The sequence below is a fragment of the Stigmatopora nigra genome, chromosome 12, assembly GCF_051989575.1.
Source record: "Stigmatopora nigra isolate UIUO_SnigA chromosome 12, RoL_Snig_1.1, whole genome shotgun sequence".
Lineage (NCBI taxonomy): Eukaryota > Metazoa > Chordata > Actinopteri > Syngnathiformes > Syngnathidae > Stigmatopora > Stigmatopora nigra.
The window spans coordinates 1,586,202-1,602,920 of record NC_135519.1 but is presented as its reverse complement, the minus strand read 5'-3'; the positions used below and the strand labels follow the sequence as shown (position 1 = coordinate 1,602,920).

Sequence of the window (16,719 nt, the reverse complement as noted above, 5' to 3'; positions counted from 1 at the left end):
AAGTATTAATAATGGGAAATGCATTGAAATATTTTTTTGGGCATCCTTTTATATGAGAACTAAGGAAATTATGGGAGGGAAGGAGAAATTGTTGCTTTGTTTTCAATAATATAGAGTTTACTCTTGCATCTCTTTTATTGTCCCTACACAGAATTTGTCGATCCACACGGATCTCCAGGCAGCCAATGGAAAGCGTGTGAAAGCTTTGGACATTTTTGCCTATGCACTGGCCTTCTTTAAAGAGCAAGCATTGAAAGTATGGTACCTGACTGATTAATTGATAATAAGCATTACATTTCTCAATATATTGTATGTTATCTGTTACGTAAACTATTACACCTTGGGAAATTAATTATGTTGATGAGTAACAAAAACCCCGGCACCATTCATATATATCTCTTCTCATCTCATTTCTGAACTGCTTTATTCTCATTAGGGTAGCGGGGACGTGCTGGAGCCTATCCCATCTGACTCCAGGCCAGAGCAGGAGGACATTCTGAATCGGTGGCCAGCCGATCGCAGGACACAAGGAGACGGACAACCATACACACTCACACCCATACCTAGGGGCAATTTAAAGTGTCCAATAAGCCTACCATGCATGTTTTTAGCATGTGGGAGGAAATCGGAGTACCCGGAAGAAACCTTTGCAGGCCCGGGGTGAACATGCGAACTCCACACAGGTGGGCCGACCCTGAATTTGAACACAGGACCCCAGAGCTGTGAGGCCGACACGCTAACCATGTATATAATATATATCTACATGGGCAGCCCGGTGGAATGAGTGGTTAGCGCGTCGGCCTCACAGCTCCGTGGTCAAACCCTGGCCATGTCCATTTGTGTGGAATTTGCATATTCACCCTGGGCCTGTGTGGATTTCCTCCGGCTACTCCAGTTTCCTCCCACATTCCAAAAACATGGATGGTAGGCTGGTAGAACACTCTCAATTGCCCCAAGTCTGAGTGTGAGCGTGAATGGTTATCCACCTCCTTGTTCCCTGCGATCGGCTGGCCACAGATTCAGGGTGTCTGGTGTTGGCTGGGATAAGCTCCCAGCTCACCCCCTGCAACTCTAATGAGGAAAAATTGGTTCAGAAAATGAGATAATATTATTTTTTTAATCCAACAATTTTATGATATAAGAAACAATATATGTTAAAGTATTCGTAAAATAGAGGTAAACTCTAGAGGCAACCCTAAACAAAACACAACGTAACTCTTGACAGTAAAAAAAAAAAAAGTCACCAGTGCAATCCAAATTAGAAATAAGTGTGTCCAGAAAAACTGTAAAACTGTAAAATTAGAAAGTACTTGAAATTATTTATTTTTTCTCTTTGCTTGTCTTTAATTTTGCAGGAACTGAGTGATCAAACAGGTGGAGAGTTTGACAATAAGGATGTTAGATGGGTTATCACTGTTCCTGCCATATGGAAAATGCCTGCGAAACAATTCATGAGAGAAGCTGCTTATAAGGTAGACTAATGAATAACAACTTGTATTAAATTATACGTTCATTATAAACATTATTAACAGTATGATATGCATATCCTATATATCCTGTACATGAATGTCTCATTATTCCAAACTACAAGTATCTTTAACTATGAGACCAGAACTCACAAAGACATAGACAAGATACCTCGACTCTCCTCCTTCTCAGTCCACTGAAACGACTGGTCCTAGCCAGAAACAAGATTTCTCAGTCAACACGTAAACATGCTTTGGGTGCAGGTTTTTATTCCAACCATCCAACATGCCTTAAATACTTTCCCTGGTATTCCATCCGTTCCTGTGGCTTTCCTGGGGTTTATAGCATCGAGCACATGTCTCACATCCACTACTTCCACTGTTACTGGGGTGATACTTTCCAGAGGATCTGGGATGTACTGGCAGTTTAGGTGATGGGGCTTGATGCCTCTTCTCAGGGCCCGGACCTGGCTGGTCATCACGGTTTAAGATTTGGGTATATCTGGATGGTCTTCTCCACAAACCATAGCCATGCAGTACTTGATGTAAGGGCAGTACTGTGTCTGTGAATGTGCCCAACTTCTTATGGTGGAAACTTTCTCAGTCTATTGAAAGCAGTGTTGGAATCGGGGCAGGAGTTCATCAGGCCAAGAGATAGTGGTTCGCCTTTGGGCCTGTTTGTCAAGGGGGTATGCTGGGACCAAGAACAAAGAGATGTGATTTGACTGTCCAAAGTGCGAAAGTAGTATGGCTCTGTATGCACCTTTAATGTCAGAGTAAACATCATCCAGAGTTTTATCCTCTCTTGTTGGACATTTCACGCGCTGGTAACATTTTTGCAAAACACTTTTAAGATTTGCCTAATTTAATTGGGCAATTAGTTAGGCCTTGTACTCGCGTGACTAAGTGTGGGATGGAAAAATGTCAGGTAATTAAACGACCTATGAAACATCATTGTCTGTTATAAACGAATCTATCAAAACATAGGCTTAGTCTTCTTTTTTAAAGCATGAGGACAGTTGAACTTATTGATTATGGCTTGCTTTTCTATGAAGCCAGCCAGCAACATCTCCACACATGCGATCTGTGTGAAGCCTGGAATGTTCAGTTCAGCTCTTCCAAAAAACCTTTAGCTGCCTGTTAGGGCCAGGGCCGGGTCACGGGGCAGACCTCTCACGCCAACAGATCACCGGCTGTTGCTGCGGGCATGTGCCGCCAGATCACCAGCCAACGCCGTGGAATGAGCTGCCGAATCACCGACCGACCAGCCGGGAAATTAAACTTCCACTTGGCTCCTCTGCGCTGTCCAGCCGTCAATTAGCTGGTCAGGGAGCTCTAGCTTCAGATAAATGCAACGAGATCAGTCCACTGTACGGACTTAAATGGAATCTCAACTTACACATTGCTCAGCCTCGCTGTCCCGCCTTCCTCACCGGCCAAAGTGCTCTTCTTTTTGGACATGGACAATGGCATCCGCCGTGACTACGCCAGCCAGGACTCGCATTGCTTCAAAAAACTCTCTGCTGTCCAATTCGCCAAGCAAGTTTTCATTTCAAATTAGCACCAGGATGTAAGGTTCTGATAAAAATCCAACGTGAGATGGCTCCCGGCCGTTCTGGAAGCTCTATTTTCGGATTAAAATGACGGCCACTGCCTGCCATTTTTATCCTCAGTTAAGCGACTGTCCTGTTTTCCGCCATTTTCCTAGTGGCAACCGGGATGAGTTTCAGCGTGCATTTTTTCAATTTTATGATCTTTTTCCCCGAAAAAAATCTGTGATGTAGTCAAGCCGTGAAAGTTGAGGCCGTGAAGTGAACGATCACAGTATACATTTTTTTTAAATCTCTGAAACTCCCAACCAGAAGACATGAAGAATCACGGTGAAAATTGGCGCAATTCAGCGCACCGCTTCATCTCTCAGCGCATAATTTTGAAAATGATCAATACGTATTTGTCTCTGCGCATCTTGCGGTGCCTGTTTTAAACACAAATTTCCATTATTAACGTGTAAAACAGTGAATAAAATCAACACATTACAATTAATGATCTCATCTCATTTTGTGAGCCACTTTATCCTCATTAAGTTCGGGGGGTGCTGGGGTCTATTCCAGCTGACTCCTGGGAACACCCTGAATCGGTGGCTAGCTGATCGCAGGGCACAAGGAGACGGACAACCATGCTCCTTCCAACCATACTTAGGAGCAATCTAGAGTGTCGAATCAGCCTACCATGCATGCATTGGGAAATGTGAACAGTAACGATTGGCATCTTATGCTCCTACTTTGACCCCACAAACACGCAAACGAAAACTACTCCCAAACCTTATTTGAGGCACGACAATGCCGGGCTCTTCTGCTTATTTGGTATAGGTGTGTTTAACAAACTCAATTTGAAATTATGTTTTTCTTTTATTTGACTATTTAGAATGTTGTGTCTCTTGTCTTTGTGTAGTCTGGTTTGATATCCCGTGACAACCCCGAGCAACTTATCATTGCTCTGGAACCCGAGGCGGCATCAATCTACTGCCGTAAGCTCCGCCTTCACCAAATGGTGGACTTGAGCAACCACACCAATCAAAATGGCATCACTCCCGTTGACAATATCAGCAGTACAATGACCCAAGGTACTTCCCATTAACAGAGCTGCCAACTTCTCTGGAATTTCAGGAGTTTACTCCGGACATGCAACGCAAACTCCGGGACTCCTGACAACCTCCCTAAACTCCCGAATTCCCCAAAATTGTCACCTTTCTTTTTTTAAAGCAACCATTTCGGAAAAGTTCCACATTTCCAATTTAAATGCCTCGAAATTCACACCTTCGCTACAGCTTCTGCCACTTTACGCATTTGATTCAACTGCACTATAATCCGGATGAATTCGGGTACACGAGTGCATTGTGAATCATCTGAGCATGATAATAACAGTTTGATTTAAATTGTTTGGTTTTTTTTTAGTTTCTTTTATAATGAATTTGCGCGAATTGCATTCACTACTGAGGAAAACATAAAACTCCCAAGATGGGACAAGTATACTCCTGAAATGGGGTTGACGGAGGTTGGCAGCTCTGCATTAGACAGTAATTTAAGTATTCTTTAGTCATGTACTATGATTCTTCCTAAATCATATGTCTATTTTTATGCTTCCTTTGATTTCTTTTATAGCTTCTCCAAGCCACGGTAAACAAACCTTTTTTTTTTAAATTAAAGTGATGCATGCCAAATAAGTACCGTATTTTGGGACAATTAGTCGGACCTAAGTAGAAGTAACGCTGATCAAAGAATATGCAATGAAAAAATATATCTAAGTTGTCACCCAAATCATTTTTGGGTGGGCATTTAATATTTTATTTCACCAAAAATAAAAAAAAACCTCAGCCAATTGCTCCCCTTATTAATGATTGCAATTCTCCTTATTAGCCGATAATAAACCTTACAAACGCAACTCAGCAGATATTTACTCACAGGGTGCACTTAAAAGTCTAAAGTTTTCCCCAATGTGGACGTTTTGCCCAATCAGCTGGTGCAACTTTTTGTTTACACAACGTTAAAGATTCTGTAGATGTCGCTGTATGATGCTGACAGGTTGACTGTCTGGGTACATTGCTTGCTGACGCACTATATTTATATAGTGAAAAGGCGGACGTGTGAAAAGGGAGTATGCGTGCACGTCATGCTTAAAGCATGACTATATTAGCAGTCGACGATGATGTTTTCGTCTGCTACCAGTTACAAAGATGATCCGGATTGGAGCCAAAATGGGTAAAACAAAATCGGTTTTACAAAATAACGACCGTTGTTATACGGCATAGACAATTTAAAATGATCAAAAAAATGTATAAAATACAGGGACAAAAGATACGTTGACAGATATGTAACAGTAATAAAATGTATCACAACACATTAAATAGGCACCTGTTAACATAACAGCTTTTCAGATAATTATAGTCCAAAAGACAATAGAACGGCGACTGAGTGGTTAGTGAGTCGCCCTCACATTTCCAATTCAGGTCGGTCCACCTGTGTAGAGTTAGAATGTTCTCCCCGGGCTTGCGTCGGTTTTCTCCGGGTCCTCTGCTTTCCTCTCACATTCCAAAAAACATTTTCTGGTTGGACAATCTAAATTGCCCCTAGGTATCAGTGGGAATGGTTGTCCGTCTCCTCGTGCCCTGCGATTGGCTGGCCACCACTTCAAGGTGTCTCCCACCTTGTGCCCGAAGTCAGCTGGTATAGGCTCCACCACCTCCTGCGACCCTAGTAAGGATAAAGCGGTTCAGAAAATGAATGAATGAATTAAAAACAACAGAAAAGGCTGTCGGTGGTCGGAGAGAAAACAAATTAAGCCAACTTATAATTAAATATTAATATTAAATAAAGTGTGACTTATATTCTGGAAAATATGGTACTTGGTTCATTTCCACATTTATATTATGTATTTAATATTAACGTTAAGTATATTTGCATAAGTCACTGATAATAGTTGTAGTTGTTCATTTGCCTGACTTCACTGCAGCGACCATGCGATCCACTCAGTGAGGGAATTTGTATATTTCCGCACAAATTCTTTTCAATTGTAATTTTTTTGTGTTTAATAACACACAAGAGGTTGTTTACTTTGAGTCAAAATAATATGCTAAAACTGGAAAGCAAACTCTACTCGTCCCCCAAAAATACTGGAGTTTGGAAAGTTTGTAAAATAGACAATTTTATTTTGATTTCATTAATAATTCATAAATATTGGATACAGTTTATGTCAACAACCTCCCTTCACATTCAAATGCAGTATGTGTGGGTTATTTTTAGCATTGAATATTACTAATATGTGCTAAAACCACAGCTCTGCATCGCTTTTGCCTTTGGCGTGATTATGTTTTCATATAGTCATCTAAATGAAAAAAAATGTAGTCTAATAGGCAGTAAGGAAGTGTAAATTGTCCATCTGCCAGAATATTACCGAATTTGTCTAGCCAATAAATTTCTGTCTCTGCGAGAACAGAGCGTTTGGGGTTGTCTGTCTCCCCTGAAATTGGCTTGCCTCCCGCCTGGTGGACGTATTAGTACTGTGTTATGTTATATCTATGACATGCTCAGATTATTTCATCAGAGAAATGCTATGTAATTCAGATTTATTAACAGTATTCCAGATAACATCACCCATTACATGCTAAAACTCCTAAGATGTTTTTATTTTATGAGGAATGGAAGTAAAACCAAAACATTTGTGTTGTGATATAATTGAGTTATATCCATTGCTTGGTTCTGTGCATTTAGAATGAAAAATCATGTATTTTTCATGTGTATGTGAACCACCCACCTTTCCTTTCACTCTTTGTGTATCACACAGCTTGCCATTTCTTATCACTCTCACTAAAATTCTCTCTTTTTAACAACCAGCCAACAAGGAGCATGTTCGGCGCAACCGACAAAGTCGCACTTTTTTGGTGGAAAATGTCATAGGGGAACTTTGGTCGGAGCTGGAAGAAGGTAGTGTCTCTTTTACCTTCCTGTCATTCTTTCCATGCTCCTGCTGGTTTTTCTGCTGCAAATAGGGGTTTATTCCATCTGTTAAATCCACATATGCATCATATCATATATTACACTCAATTGTTTTGTGTTAAGTGTTTTATTGTAGAAATTATTGTTTGTGTTACAGTTTTACAAAACCAGAATGTGGAAGAAAATGGAGTTCAAGGAAACATTTTCAAAAACCACTAATTGTCTGTCTTGATTGCAGCCTCTCTAGCTCTGTCCTATCTTGTGAGACAGAACAGGCATATTAAAATGTTTTATAATCTTAATTTATTGTTTGTTTGTAAGCAGACAGGGCAGCCCGGCGGCAGCTTAGTCGTTAGCTCTTCGACCTTTCGGTTCTGGGGTCCTGAGTTCAAATCCAGGTCGGTTGTCTTGTGTAGAGTTTGTATGTTCTCTCCGGGCTTGCGTGGGATTTCTCTAGGTACTCCGGTTTCCTCCCACATTCCAAAATTATCCATAGTAGGCTGGTTGACCACTCCAAATTGGCCTTAAGTATGAGTGTAAGCTGAATGGTTGTCTGCAGGGACGGCAATAAATAATTGGTAGAAAATTATTGCAATAAATTTCCATAAATAGTTGAGCTTTTGCGATAAAAAAAATAAAATAAAAAAATAAAAAAAATATATATATATATATATATATATATATATATATATATATATATATATATATATATATATATATATATATATATATATATATATATATATATATATATATATATATATATATATATATATATATATATATATATATATATATATATATATATATATATATATATATATATATATATATATATATATATATATATATATATATATATATATATATATATATATATATATATATATATATATATATTATATATATATTCTGAATTCAGAATAAAATCTACGATGTAGTGAAACCTCGAAAGTCGAAGCCTCGGTATTCCAGAGATTACTGTAAAGGTCAGAGTGTATAGATTTTATTCCATGAACACAATCCTTGTTTTACATCTCCTAAAAGTATTCTGCAATGCATTAAATATTTGTTATTTGATTAGTCAGTTAATTTAAAAAATATTGGAATATTTGTTTACTAACATAATCGATTAATGCATCCCAAATTACATTTTTAATGCAGGTGATCGTTATGTCGTGGTTGACTGTGGCGGAGGGACAGTGGATCTTACTGTCCATCAGATCCGTCTCCCAGAAGGACATCTGAAAGAGCTTTACAAAGCCTCTGGTAATGATTGACACCTGCTTTTTATATATTTTGCTCTACCTGTTTTATCTGGCTTTTTAGTCAGCTCACTCATTTTTCCCCGACAGGTGGACCATATGGCTCTCTTGGGATTGACTATGAATTCGAGAAGCTGCTTTGTCAGATCTTTGGCCAGGATTTCATTGATCAATTCAAAATCAAGAGGCCAGCCGCTTGGGTGGACTTAATGATTGCCTTTGAGTCTCGAAAACGAGCAGCAGCGCCGGGCAGGTCCAATCCCCTAAATATTAACTTGCCCTTCTCCTTCATAGACTATTACAAGAAGTTCAGGGGCCACAGTGTCGAACACGCCCTACGCAAAAGCAAGTATGTATACCCAGCTCAGCACAGTTTCACAAAATTCAGGCCAAACCATATAATATACAATTACCGTATTTTCTCACATATAAGCCGCCACCTCCACATTCATGGCTTTAATAGGGAGTACAAATGTTACATTGAAGGGAAAATCTTAAGAAAATGATCGCACGTGGTATTTCTGAGTTACTGTATGAATCAAAAGCACAAAATTACTGTCAATATCATAGGGAAGTTAGTAATTCATCCAGTACTGGTTGTTTTCTTACAGCAAAACAGAAAATAATCAACAAATAGTACATGTTAATTTGCCGACATCTACTTATGAAAAAGAGTATAGCAACGATGCATGTCTTGTGCGCATATAAGCCGTACCCTTGATTCAGTCATCGTTTGTTTTTCCATCAAATACAGTTTATTTGCGAGAAAATATGGTAAGTTGTTTATATCAAACTGAAAAAAGACATTTATTGCTACAAAGGGTGATTGGCTGCATTTTCAGTATATTTTGGCAAGCAGATGTGTACAGCGGTGGCTGAGTACCATATTTTTCATACTATAAGTCATACCTGAGTAAATCGCACCAGCCAAAGGATAAACAATGAAGAGGAAAATAATACAATATATCAGTCGCATTCGAGTAAAAGTCACATTTTTGAGTGGCCAAAATTGTATTTTATCAGAAACCAAAGTAACAATAGGGTAAATCGGCATCTGTTACCATAGTATAGTCTAAAATAGCAATATTACAGGGTGCCACTAGTTAGAGAGAGAAAAAATACATATATCTCGCACTTGAGTATTAGTCGCAGGCCCAGCCAAACTATGACTAAATGTGTGACTTATAGTCTGGAAAATACTAGAGAATATTAGTGTTAAGTTCTTAGAGCGTGAAACGAGGTAGGACTCAATTGCAGGTAAGCATACAAAGATGGAGAGTGCAGACGTGATTTTAATTCATTAACAAATACATTCACTAAAAATAACCAGGATCCAAAACTCAGGAAAAGTAACAAAGTAGCATGAGCATGACAAACACAGACATCTGACCAAGACTGACAAATACACAGGGTTTATATAGACAGACATGGGTTGAAGAAACCATCAGAAATACCTGGGTCACACGAGAGGTAGCGAGCAGGCAATGCAGCACGGGTGGGTAAGCGACATGTGATTTCAATGCTCAATCACAGGACCAGGTAGGTCACAGTGGGGGGAAAAAAACAACAAAACCAATTATGTGATAAATGGCACATAACAAAAGGAAAATGGTAAGAAACAGAAGAAATGAAAACAGGGAAATATATTGTACAAACATACAGTCTGACGAAACAATGGTCATTTCTTAACATATAATATGCACGTCCATACTTGTGCTCTCGTGTGCTTGGGGAACACAGCATCAGCATATACCATATTCTTTTGCGCCAAAATAATGTGACTGAATGGAAAAAGAGCAACAGCTCTAGATGGACTTCACAAATATACCTCTGAATTTTTATTTATTATTATATTTTAATGGTGTGGATAAAAGTTTATCTCCTTTTTCTTTAGTGTGGATTTTGTTAAATGGTCATCACAAGGGATGCTGAGAATGAGTCCTGATGCAATGAATTCCCTTTTCAAGCCCACCATTGATCACATCATTCAGCATCTACGTAAGCTACATTTAAAACTTCTTCGCTTCTTAAATCAATGTAATTCACTTTTTTTGTTCATTTGTATAACCTTTTTGTTTCATTTTTATCGTCATAACATTTTCAAGTCATGCTTTGTTAAAAGCCTTACAGACGTGAAGGTACCGTCATACCTCTAATTACAAATGACTCTGGACACAAAATATTCCAGCTCTGAAACCTTTTGATAGGCTAATGACTGCCTCAAAATACGAAAAAGATACGGAAACAACATCCAAGTTATGCAAACGTCAATCTCTCTCATCTCGTTTTCTGAAAATCAGTTTATAGATTGTGTTATAGAGATAGAATGAGAGCGATGAAATGAGATCCCAGTAGAGGGTAGCAGGTCTCTAAAATGAGAATCAATGCATCCGCAACATTTTCAAAATTTAATAACGGATAAGGAAATGCATTTAATTTTGGGGGGAATTTCGTTTCTTGAGTCACTCATTTGCATGTAAAAAAGTGTGCGTTTGTGCCCGAATCCCGTGGCCAGCCAATTGCAATGCACATGGAGACTGATAAAGATCCACGCTCGTACTCATACCTCGTGGCAACTTAGAGTCTTCAACTTGGCCACCATTCATGTTTTTGGGATATGGGAGGAAAACAGGGTACCCGGAGAAAAGTCATGTAAGCCCGGCAAGAATATGCAAACTCCACACAGATAGAATCCACCTGGGGTTTAATCGCGCTAACTGCTTGTCCACTAGGTGTGAGCTTTATTTATCAATAATTTATAGTTGTTCTTTTTTCCCATGCAGATGAGCTCTTTGAGAAACCAGAAGTCAGTGACATCAAATTCCTTTTCCTCGTGGGAGGCTTCGCAGAATCCCTTCTGCTACAACAGGCTGTCCAGAACATGCTTCAGGAACGCAGTCGTATAATTATCCCTCACGATGTCGGCCTTACCATTTTGAAGGGTGCAGTGCTGTTTGGCTTGGACCCAAGCATCATCAAAATTCGGCGCTCCCCACTTACGTACGGTGTTGGTGTCCTCAATCGCTTTGTAGAGGGTAAACATCCGCCTGAAAAGCTGCTGGTGAAGGATGGAACTCGCTGGTGCACTGATGTCTTTGACACTTTCATCGCTGCCGACCAGTCAGTTGCTCTCGGCGAGAATGTAAAACGGAGCTACACACCAGCCAAGCCCTCACAGCAGGTCATTGTCATTCACATCTACTGCTCAGAGAAGGAGACAGTAGGATTCATAAGTGAGTCTGGCGTGAAGAAGTGTGGGTCACTTCGCTTGGATGTTAGTGGCACAGAAAGTGCAGCCCCACGCCGTGAGATCCAGACGCTCATGCAGTTTGGTGACACTGAAATCAGGGCTATGGCAGTAGATGTCTCCACTGGCCGCACAGTCAAAGCTAGTATTGACTTCCTCAGCCATTAGAAGGGCAGTGGGTTTCTGGTAATTTTTGGGGAACAAATGGAAATAATACACACACCTAATAGAATATTCAAATCTTCTAAATTGAGTCTGACAGAAATTTAGCGTATTATACTATGAAATCAAACCTATCACTTAAACCATTTACAGCACACATTGCTGGCAAACAATTGGATGTCCTATTTATGCTTAATCTCTTCATAGCTAAATGTTATTATGACACAAAAGCGTAACATCTCAAAAGAAAAAAAAAGTGTGGATAAAGTCCAGTAAAAATAATATTGATGCTGTGAATGTAATAGGGGTCTTTGTGGTCTGCACAACAGCTTTAGGTGAACGAAGCCGAAATAAGAAACGCAGTCATCCTTGTTGCCAAGCGTTCATACTATTGTCATGTGAATAAGGTCAAGGTCACACTGGGCTTGTACAGTATAAAATCATTGTGTTACGTACTGAGGGTTCTTTCAAATATCACTAAAGGAATTAACATAGCCACTCTTATTTGTTGTGCACATTTTCAGGCCAAATGCAACTGTGCTATTTGTCGAGCATTCAAGAGTTACAGTAAAAAGAATAGAGGTACTGGCTAGGAATCCTACTGCACAGCTTGCATGTAAGGCAAGTGCATGTACTACTACAACATAAACTACTCATACACAGCTGTTGCTTTCTGTAGGCATAAAAAGGAAGAATTGAAGGGAAATGCAGCATTCAATAATCTTCAGCAAAAACAAAGGTTAGCTAAAACACTGTCTTTATTAGGATGTATTCAAATTTCTTCATTGTCAGTGTAATTTTTCAAATGTGAGCTTGTGTGGAATAGTAAATGCCATCACTCTATTGGCAAGAGCTGTGAAATTATTCAACGATAGGCAATAAGTTCAGCAATCTCAAACAGCCAAACACTAGTCACACTATCAGATTTTTTTTGCACTGGCTGGGTTTTTTTTGTTTAAGCTTGAAATTAAATGATATCATTTGGCCATTTGTATATGATCAGTCTTAGTTTGGCCAACAGTAAAATGTATTTATTCTTGTATATACAGTATTTAGATATTGTACAGATTTTTAGCAATGTTTCAAAAGCTTTAGCTTCAGTAGCTTTATGCACAAGTTTGAGATTGTGAGTCTATCCGTGCTTTCACACATACTAAGGCACATCGTCCAGCATCACTCGAAAGCCACTGTGACATGATTTTGCAGGGCAAGCAGATCATTCATTCATTCCAGGTCCATTCACTTTAGAATGTCACAGCACACCGCGAGCTTGCATGTAGTCAGCATCCTACCTCTTCTAAATCGATAGCCGTAATTGATTTGTACTGATATTTCAATTACTGCAAACCCATGAAAAAAATGTTGTTCTCGCAAAATGTCCTTATCGAAATGTTTATCATCATCAAACAAATGCAAATATTATATAGAAAGCGTTAACATACATCGAAGCAGTTTATGTAAATGCAGCTTTTATTGAAAAAATAATAATATTCCACCATCTGGGCTTTTGTGGAAAAGTAATTGCTCTAGTTACTTTACTTATAATTGGGTACTTAAATAAAATTCAATATATTGTGTTTAAGCCTAAACCTGTAGTCCTTTGTCCTTAGTTGAATACACCTAAAAAAAATTGTAGAGTGGTGCATTCACCACTCGTACTTTTAATCCATTTTCACTTTTGACCATAACGGCAGAGTTGCCACTGAATCACGTCACAAACAGACAAAAACTTTGCCCGCCTCCTAAATATTGACGTTCCTTGATATGCTAAAGGCCTTAAATGCCATTGCAACATAAATGAGTGAGACACAGGAAGGGAACGCTCTTCCCCACTGAAAATGCACGCGTGGCGACCTGTATGCTGCAAATAAATAAATAAAAAATTTCATGAGTTCCACCAGCATCATGAAGAGGTCAAAGATGTAGCGGCTGGGTTCTCCATTTCTTCTGTTTCTTCTTCCTCACTCCCTCATGGCATCATTTAAACGAGGTACTCATCACCTCGTAAGGAGTTCTGAGTGGCTTTCGAGGAGTGTGTTGGCATCATCCCATCTTAACGGCCGTATCTACGGCGTAAATCTCACATAATGCTGGTTAAATATTTCATTCCTCATGGTTACCACTCGCTTGGTGTCCCTGGAAAAGGATATTGTTGCCGTATTTCGTATGTTCGCTTCTTTCTTGGCATTATGCACAGTAGATTAATTTATGCCAGAATAATGTACTACACTTTTAGCATATGTGGAAATGTCACTTTTCGATCACTGTCATCATATTTGGTATTTTCCTGGGCCCATTAGATGGCATTGATGGCTCAGGATGCTTAGGAGGCCTTTTCAACAGTGACAAAAATCCAAACAAAGCTGGAATAGGCTCGGCCTGGTCTTTCTCCACAGGTGATGTGTGTGATGGAAAATGTACTCGCAACAAAACAGGAGGAAGCAAGAAGATATTCTTCGCAGCCTTTTTTATTATTCGGCGCATTATTCTTCTTGTACGATGAATTATCACTTCTTTTTCAGCACCAGGTACCACCCCTTTCCAGTCTGGTTTCCATATCCCCCTCCTACCACACCTTAATCAAATGATGGACTAATCAGCAACCTGTCTAGGAGCGTGATCAGGATCTGATTATTTGATTCAGGTGTGTTGGTGGAGGGAGACATGGAAAACAGATCCTCGGCAGTAGACCCCTGCAGTTGTAGTGAGACAAAGCTCAGCATTACAAAAATGCCAACTTAATGATTAAGCAAGGTGGGGAATTGCTTTATACGACAAACTACTGTGGTTTATATTTTTTAATAACTGCATTTAATGTTTAATTGGGTTAACTATATACGAACATTTGCCTCATGTTTTTAAATATTTAAGTAGGGAAATTATTTTTAAAAAGTCAGAATGAGACAGAAGTTCAATAGTTTGGGAAAGAGGCCAATAACTCAAATAAAGTTATACAGGAGGTTAGAGTATATCAAGTGAATAGTATTACGCATTTCAGCGCCGAATGCCTTTTTTTGTTTCTTGAATTTTTAATGGGTATATTGTATCTGTTATTAATACTTTCACTATCAGTCAATACCACCTGACATGTTTAATGTCAAAAACACTGCTGCCGCATCTCATTATCTTTTTTGAACTTGCCCACAGGTGAATTTTTAAAATATTTCTGTGCCTTGCAAAATTTTCTTCATTAGCATATATATAGACATACATACAAACATCAGTAATGTTTCTTATAAGAATATATTAAAATAGAATTTAAAACTGCTGCCCGTCTGTAATTTATGGTATCTTACTAAATGAGAAAGGAATCAGCAATTTCTGTTGTTATTACATAAATGTTGCTCAATATTATGACAGAATTTAGATTACAAATAATTAACTTTACTTTGAAACTACCTACAAGTTAAAACAACATCTCCAATTTTACTCTAGTTTGCCTCAAGTCTTGCAAGACACTATCAGCAACCAGCTCTATGAAGCTTGTACTACAATTTGATTGATTGTATTATAAGCATGGCCATACCAAGATCAAGACAATAGATGTTCCAATTTTTATCACATCACTTTCTCTGTCATTTATACATGTTTATTATTTGCTATTGTCAAATTATCTATTATTGCACCTTATTTTTGTCACATTTAGTAATTATTTTTCAAAGGGGATATGAATAGATTAATGAAAATGTGTTACAGGTTTTAAAAGGATATATACAGATGAAAAACAAGATACCATTAAAGGTATCATATTATTTTTGTCATATCTTTCAGTCAAACAAAACAAAATGGTAACCCCGGTGAAAAGCAGAAAACATAGTACACTTGCACTGTAGTAATACCATAACCAATGTTGTGCTTGTGTTTTCCACAATTGAATACTAATACTGATTCTCGCTTGTTGTGCATTCCATTGACAAGCAGCGCACATAGCAGTTACCAACTACTTACTGCAATACATGTTTTGCATGTCACAAATTAGAAACCACTGGTTGACTTTAGTCATACATCAACAGGTTTTGCTGCTGGTTGTCTAAAACATGTTGGGTGGAATCAAATGTGGGAAACTTTGTTGACCACCACATTACTCTCTACTGCACATCTGACTAAATATGTAATCGAATCAAGTACTGAACAACACAATTTCTATAAGGCAGACACATTTTATTATAAGCCCATTGTTGTTTGCTAAATTGGAAAAACTGAAAATGGATGTCTTTAATGTAGAAACACAACGTAAATCAAGCACTGTAGCTTCTACACGCTATTTACAATATACATGTAAACACTTGACATGAATCAACATGCATTCATTTCAGTCACTCTTGAATGTACTTTTTTTTGTTCCATTTCAAATTGGTGATCATCACTAGTTGCTTCATTTTGTTGTCTGCTGATTTAATTTAATAAAATGTATTCCAACCCTACATAACCTTTCACTGTCAGATTCTTATGGGCGCCATTTGTATAGTAGCATTAGCTGAAAATGATAGCAACATTTTGTTAGATTTAGCGCTACATTGTTTAAAATGTGGTGTGAAAATATAAGATCCACTTTTTATTTTGCTCATTTACAATATTTACCAACTTAAAGCCCCAGGTGACCTTAGGACTGACATTGTCGCCCTTAAACAAAAATAGAGCTTGCTCAGCGATCTGGACGGTACTCGAACAATTTGCCAAAAAACGTTTCGCCGACGGACGTTTCGGCGACAGATGTTTCGCCGAGGAACAGTTCAGTTTCTGGCATGGACTTGTTTCTTCAGCATTGTCCACAAGTTCTCAATGGGGTTTAAGTCAGGACTTTGGGAAGGCCATGTGAAAACCTTAATTCTATCCTGATTTAGCCATTCCATTACCACTTTTGATGTGTGTTTGGGCTCATTGTCCTGTTGCAACACCCAACTGCGCCCAAGCCCCAATCTTTGGGCTGATGACTTTAGGTTATCTTGAAGAATTTGAAGGTAATCCTCCTTCATTATCCCACTCTCTGTAAAGCACCAGTTCCATTGGTAGCAAACAGCCCCACAGCATAATACTACCAACACCGTGGTAGGCATGGTGTACTTGGGGTAAAAGGCCTCACTTTT

General features: G+C 38.7%; 1 protein-coding gene across 4 annotated transcripts in view; it reads left to right on the top strand.

Annotated features, from left to right (window-relative positions):
• hspa12a (heat shock protein 12A) overlaps positions 1–15,195 on the top strand; it is a 41,008-nt gene extending 25,813 nt beyond the window's left edge. The window contains exons 5-13 of one of the 4 annotated variants that reach the window (XM_077729100.1): positions 152–256; positions 1,356–1,472; positions 3,918–4,089; positions 4,628–4,642; positions 6,857–6,946; positions 8,123–8,227; positions 8,314–8,572; positions 10,118–10,221; positions 11,007–15,195. In XM_077729100.1, coding sequence (XP_077585226.1) covers positions 152–256; positions 1,356–1,472; positions 3,918–4,089; positions 4,628–4,642; positions 6,857–6,946; positions 8,123–8,227; positions 8,314–8,572; positions 10,118–10,221; positions 11,007–11,638 — 1,599 coding nt within the window. In that variant the 3' untranslated portion in view covers positions 11,639–15,195. The remainder of the gene's footprint in view (positions 1–151; positions 257–1,355; positions 1,473–3,917; positions 4,090–4,627; positions 4,643–6,856; positions 6,947–8,122; positions 8,228–8,313; positions 8,573–10,117; positions 10,222–11,006) is intronic. The other 3 variants (XM_077729101.1, XM_077729102.1, XM_077729104.1) reach the window with 3 other exon arrangements.
• The last annotated feature ends 1,524 nt before the right edge of the window (positions 15,196–16,719 follow it).